Source organism: Phocoena sinus, chromosome 3, assembly GCF_008692025.1.
Source record: "Phocoena sinus isolate mPhoSin1 chromosome 3, mPhoSin1.pri, whole genome shotgun sequence".
Taxonomy (NCBI): Eukaryota; Metazoa; Chordata; class Mammalia; order Artiodactyla; family Phocoenidae; genus Phocoena; species Phocoena sinus.
Window position 1 is genome coordinate 35078278 of NC_045765.1, and position 6356 is coordinate 35084633.

At 41.9% G+C, this 6356-nt stretch overlaps 1 protein-coding gene across 2 annotated transcripts; it reads left to right on the forward strand.

Moving 5' to 3' along the window:
- The first annotated feature begins 3292 nt into the window (after positions 1 to 3292).
- On the forward strand, positions 3293 to 3979 carry LOC116751993 (YEATS domain-containing protein 4-like). 2 transcript variants are annotated; one of them, XM_032628521.1, is made up of 2 exons: positions 3293 to 3468; positions 3622 to 3979. In XM_032628521.1, exons 1-2 carry the CDS (start codon positions 3293 to 3295, stop codon positions 3977 to 3979), a joined length of 534 nt encoding a protein of 177 aa, XP_032484412.1. The 2 variants fall into 2 exon arrangements, with proteins under 2 accessions (XP_032484412.1, XP_032484411.1); XM_032628520.1 differs by having other exon boundaries at positions 3293 to 3979.
- Positions 3980 to 6356: the final 2377 nt, after the last annotated feature.

A 6356-nucleotide genomic window follows, 5' to 3' on the forward strand; every position in this document is an offset into this window, starting at 1 on the left:
TCAATCATGAAAATCATATGACAAACGTGATTCATTTAACATTCTACATATATCCTCTGAAGACGTTACACTAGGTACTTGGAGAATTGAATACTTACTTAATCCTTACCATATTCCTAAGAGTAGCAGAAATTCAAGATCGGAAAGAATAAGTACCTTGCCCGTGAGAGTAGAAGAACTTGGATTCCTACCCAGCCTGGACTCACCCGCAATTCCTTGCAAATTCTTTCCACCTCATCATTAAAAGTGGGTGACCAGGCATGTTCAGTTCTCACTCATTTTGGTCATTTCCCAAGAAACATTTGCTGAGAGCCTGCCATCTGCCAGACCTTGTAATGCTACTAGAAAATTAGTGCTTAGGCTCACAAGGTCCCTACCCTCTTGGATTATATGGAAGCTCTCAAATGCATGGGAAGTCTCCTGAGGCCAGCGAATTAGTTGGGGACAAGCCTAGTGTCTCTCACTCTTATTGACTTTCGAATGTCCAAATAGCACCTCATAGACTCTGTCCACCTGAGCAAGGCCTGACAATTTTGTCAGGGCAAAATTGTCCAATGAAGTCACGATTAGAAGGAGCTATAGCTACCAAGGAATGACACTACTGAAAATAACTCACCTATAGTGAAGACCCGGTTCCTGCCAGCTTACACTGCAAATTGCACATCGTATCGTCTCGAAATGTACAGTTCTTCCATTTGCATTTGCTATCCTTCATGCTGACTTTCTACATTTCTGTCCAGCAGAGAGAACACATGTATGCTCAAATCCATGAACACGTTCACATAACTGGTGGTGCATGTGTGCATGTGTGTGCGTGTGTGTTCATGAGCCTGTGTGGGCGGGGTATGCTGAGAGGGCCAATAGGAAATTGTACTGTAGGTGGGGTCATGGTCTATTACTTACCTTGGGAGGAGAACATTCCCAGATATTTCCCCCCGAAAAAGCTAATCAATTGGCAATGAGAAAATTCCCCCACTCATATTCTAACTACTATATTATCCTAAAGTGGAACTACCCTTGCTCTCTTCTGAAACTTGTTCTAATTATGAAATATCATATGACATTTCCCATACAGAGTATTTTTCTAAACCTTTAGATCCACCTCCCAGAATAATACCAGTTTAGTGAGAAAAATTCTCAGGGATGGCAGGAGACACAATCAGTCCACAGTCCTTGATTTCCTAAAGCAGACAGCAACAAAATAAACACACTCTTGTCTCTTCAAATCTCTGTATCAGAGCATGAGCCAAATGTGCACATTACCCACTACAGCATCACCCCACCACATAGCCTAGAACCAAGGAATGATCATGGGATGACAAGTTGCAGACAAGCCCCAAACGATTAGGCTTCTTAGGTGGTCTTCTTATCGATATCTTGATTTGTGCATGTTCTGATCTCTCCTTTTGTTTCAGGTAGCCAACTAGGTTATTAGTATTTATATATATATATCTTTTCATTTCAGAGATTTGTATCGGATAGAAAGGAGACACTGCCGGAAGATACTCAGGGATGATGCTTAGCGCCCCACAAGTACTGAGGCACATGAGTGTCTTTCAGGGTAAGGAGAGAGGGAGGGATGCTTTCTCTGAGACTGGGAAGGAGAAAAACGGCAGGTTCCAGGCAAGTGGAGACCTGCATACCATTCAGCGGTAGTGACCTGGGGAAATGGCAGACCTCGGAGCAGATGGCACAATGAAGCTTAGGAAGCCAGCCCGTGGCACTGGCCCAGGTGTGCCGCTAGAGTGGCAGTCTTTGACCCATGAAAGAATCAAACAGGCTGGAACATGGAGTAGGAAAGAAATGTGGTTTTTTTTTTCCTCTACAGCTTCATTTAAGATGTTAGATTCATCACTGCACTCCCATCTGGGACCTAGTGGGTCCTTGGTCACTCCACCTCGGAAAGTGCTGAGACTCAAAAGCATGAATTTGATATTGGATCAGTAATACAGTATTTCTAGCAATAGATGTCCAAAGTGGGTGGGGAATAATTGGTTCCAGTTCTGAAGGTCAAAAGGCTAATGAGATACAAAATTTAGTTAAAGGATTGATATATCTTGGAAGCTCAAATGTGGACACAGGGCTTAATGAAATTGTAGACAAATAACACAGGCCTGGTGTAATACATAGGGAGTGGTGGGGACTGTGGGTAACTGGGGAGAAACAAGCTCTATCTAAAGAGGCGGTCACTACTGAGCACCCTCCAGTTGTTGTCTTGAGGAATTGCAAGCCCAGTGATGCCAGATTAATCTGAGAATGCAAGAAGCCCCCATGGCACTGAATCTTTTACTTTATGGGCAGGTACAGTAAGGCCAGAGAGACACAGAAACTTTCATCTTTCTTGTGCCAAAAATCCATGCTGAGGTTTTAGAGTCGTAATCCTCTAAAACTGAGGTTTTAGAGTCGTAAACCGAGATTGAGGAAGGAGCATATGACAAGCTCCATGAGAGTGTGTGTAGAGTGAACAAGCTTCTATGCCATTATAGTGGTGGAATGATCAGTTTTCTTCCCTTTCCTGGAAGCTGACACCTTATAAATGTAAGAAAGTAAAATACTTTCGTGTACTCTCAAAACAAAAAATAGAGAAACTTTTTTAGTAGAAATAGGTACAGAAAATTGCCAGCAGAAGTTTTCACAATGTAAACAGTCTGGTTGGCTTTTAGATCACTCACTCAGAGGGCTTTTGTCTCTCTCCTGCCAGTAGAGCAGAAGCCCCTTACTCTCCTACAACACCTCCTGGGCCCACTCAGCAGGCACATGGCCCTGACGGAGAATAAGACAGAGCCACCAGAGCAAGGATTTGGGAGAGGAGCAAAGAATCCTGAAGGGGCAAAGAACTGCTGGGAGAGCACCCAAGGGAGAAAAGGGAGGTGAGGGTGGAGGCTCTGGGGCACTTTGTCACTGATGGGGTGGAGGGGGGTCATGAGCCCTAAGATTCTCCACTATGTCAACTCTGGGGATGAAGCATGGGCACAAATTCAGTGGGCAAGGGAAGCTACCCACACATTTCCACCTCCCCAAAGACCCTGTGTAGACTGGAATTTAGTGAATGAACCTGAAAGTGAAGAACTAATAAAAAGGTCCCGCTTTCCACCGCTCTCCTCTCCGCGACGCCCGCCGCGGTGAGGCGTTGGTGATCCCTCAGCACCCAGAGTCCTGCTGACCCGTCCTCCCTCGGCTAGAAACCCTGCTCCTGGTACCGCGTGGGAGGTGCGGGGCCTCTGAGCGGAGTGGCGAGTCCGCCGGCCCCGGTCTCTTTCCCTGGTGGCGCCGGCTTCTTCCGTAGGACAATATGTTCAAGAGAATGGCAGAATCTGGGCCTGAATCCGGCGGGAGAGTGAAGGGGGTTACTACCGTTAAACCAATCATTTATGGTAATGTTGCTCGATATTTTGGAAAGAAAAGAGAAGAGGATGGGCACACCCATCAGTGGACAGCATATGTAAAACCATATCGAAATGAGGATATGTCAGCATATGTGAAGAAAATCCAATTTAAATTACATGAAAGCTATGGCAGTCCTTTAAGAGTTGTTACTAAGCCTCCATATGAAATTACTGAAGCAGGCTGGGGTGAATTCGAAATAGTCATCAAAATATTTTTCATTGATCCTAATGAAAGACCTGTAACACTATTTCATTTATTAAAGCTATTTCAATCAGACACCAATGCAATGCTGGGAAAAAAGACAGTGGTTTCAGAGCTCTATGATGAAATGATATTTCAAGACACAACAGCGATGATACAACAATTATTAACATCTCGTCAGCTTACCTTAGGATCCTATAAGCATGAAAGAGAATTTGCAGAACTTGAAGTGAAAACCAGAGAAAAATTAGAAGCTGCGGAAAAAAAAAAAAAAACAAGCTTTGAAATTGCAGAGCTTAGGGAGAGATTAAAAGCAAGTCGTGAAACTATAAATTGTTTAAAAAGTGAAATCAGGAAACTCGAAGAAGATGATCAGACAAAAGAAATATAAACGGGTCTGAAGAGAACTCGATAGTAAGTAAAACTAAAATAAGGTGGAGTTTAAAGGAGAGATGGACTACAAATGCTGCAATGTTTCTTAGAGGAACTGCACATATAGTTGTCAACCATAGATTTCTCAACAATGGGGTCAAATCTTTAATGTGAAATATATGTGTATAATGCTGTATAGGCATTTTATCAACCCATTTCAGGGTAGTTCTGTGATATTAAAGCCCAATTTTAAAACATTTTTATTGCATTGTATATATAGCTTATCCTTTTGACAGACATCAAAATTTCATTATAAAGTATCATTTGTACAAATTTTCTACGTCCCTAGTTAGAATTTGTGGTAAAATTAATGTGTATATTTAATTTCTTAAGTTCTTACCTGCCCCCATCCCAACTCTTTTGTATCCGATGTGCCCAGTGCCCAGTAAGCACAATAAATGTAGTTTACAGATGATTAAAAAAAAAAAAAAAAAAGAACTAATAAAAGAAAGTATCCAGAAATTTCTGAGATGAAGCCACAGTGGTTGGAGAGGGGAAATGCAAAGAAGAAATTTCATCCTAATCACAATAATAAAATGTATTATTATTGGTTGATAAACAAAACAGTTTGAAAATCACTAATCCATAGTGATGAGCAGAAGAACCTGCTCCCACCTTGGTGTCCTGGGAAAGGAGAGAAGGAGGAAGAAAGCGAAGAGGACAAGACAAAATAAAGGGAGGAAGGAAAGAAGAACCTGAGAAATAGTTCCAGTACCTGACGCTCTCCCCTCCCAGAATGTGTTATGAATTCAATTCTCTAAACAACTCTGTGAAGTGTGAACAATTGCCATATCTATGTTGCAGAGGACACAAAATGGCAATGATTGGTATTGCGTCCCAGAGCTGGCCAACTCCAAATCCCACGCCCTTAACCCCTTTACTTAGCTGCTACCCGATATATTCTACAGCCTCAGTTTAGCTTTTGGAGATACAGCATCTTTGACAGTGAAATTAGAAACAAGTCCAAAATCTTTAGGGGATCAAAAAGAAGAGAGAAGTGTTTACTCCTAAATTTCCATTTTATGTTTATAGGTTTACATTTTTTAAATGTTATTTTTAAAAGCTGAGAATTGTCAAATTCTAGATATTTTGATGTTTCCCTTAATTTATCTGGGTGAGAGCAGAGAGCTGTTGAAATAAATCAAGTAACTTAAACACATCTTTCAAAGGATTTTGAAAATCTACTTTTTCTCTTTAAATATCATTATCTTTCCTCTGTCTCCTTTTTAAAATTATGAATTACAAAAGCCATACTTTTCAGTGTGGAAGATTATGTTGTTGTTGTTATTTATGTCTCAGCAGTAAAGGTTGGACTTTCTTTATAGCTAAGACAACACAGAGAGAGAAAGCCCGCCTCTCTTGTCAACTGGTCAACTGGACATTAGGAAACCTGGCCAGTAGAAGTTTCCCAGGAGATCAAGAGAGTTTCTGAACGTGCAGGCTAATAAATGCTCCCGAAATTGTGTGAGATTCATGGCAGGGAAATATCAGGGTTCTTGGAACATCAATACAGGAGTGGCCCAGGGTAGGGTTCACATTTCTCATTCTCTGAGTGGATCAACCTGACAAAAAATTGGAAGGATTCTTTTTACACCTAGTTTTCTCTCCACGCTTCAAAACGCCCTTGGATGGATCAGAGATCCATTCGAGGTTGGCACGTTTCAGAAGTGGCTTGCCAGCTCTTTATTTATTCATTCTCATTTCTCATTCGACTTGTCAGGAAGTCGTTTGAACATTTAAAGAATCTCTCTTGATAAGACAAAACTATGGATGCATACAAAGTACAAGAAGATTAATAAATGAAAGCTTTTAAATGTTTAAGAATCTGTATCTAAAATTAAATTACAGGTGGGATCTTGCCAGTTTGAAGTGAGTTTTTCCTGGTCCAGCTTTGGCAGATAGTAAGGACGCTGGCTCCTGGCTCTGACTCTCATGCCAGGAGCAGTCTTGGAGCACTCAGGACAGCCTCTCTGAGATCCCTGGTGTGGAGTAGGCAGGGAAAAACAAATGCTCAGGGAGCTACCCAAGCCTACATGGCGTATGCAGAGCCTGGTGAGTCCTCCTGCTTCCAATCTCCCCTTCTCAGCTATGTTAGTCAGGGTTTTACAGAGAGACAGAGCCGATAGGATGTCTAAAATTTGAAAGGTAGACTAGCAGACTGGAGGCTCAGGGAAGGGCTAAAGTTGCTATTCAAATGCAAAGGCCCTCAGTCTGGAAGCTGGGAAAGACCTGATGTTGTAGTTCAAGTCCAAAGGCCGTCTTCTGGCAGAATTTCTTCTTGCTCAAGGAAGTCAATCTTTTTTTCTATTCAGGCCTTCAACTGATTGGATGAGACC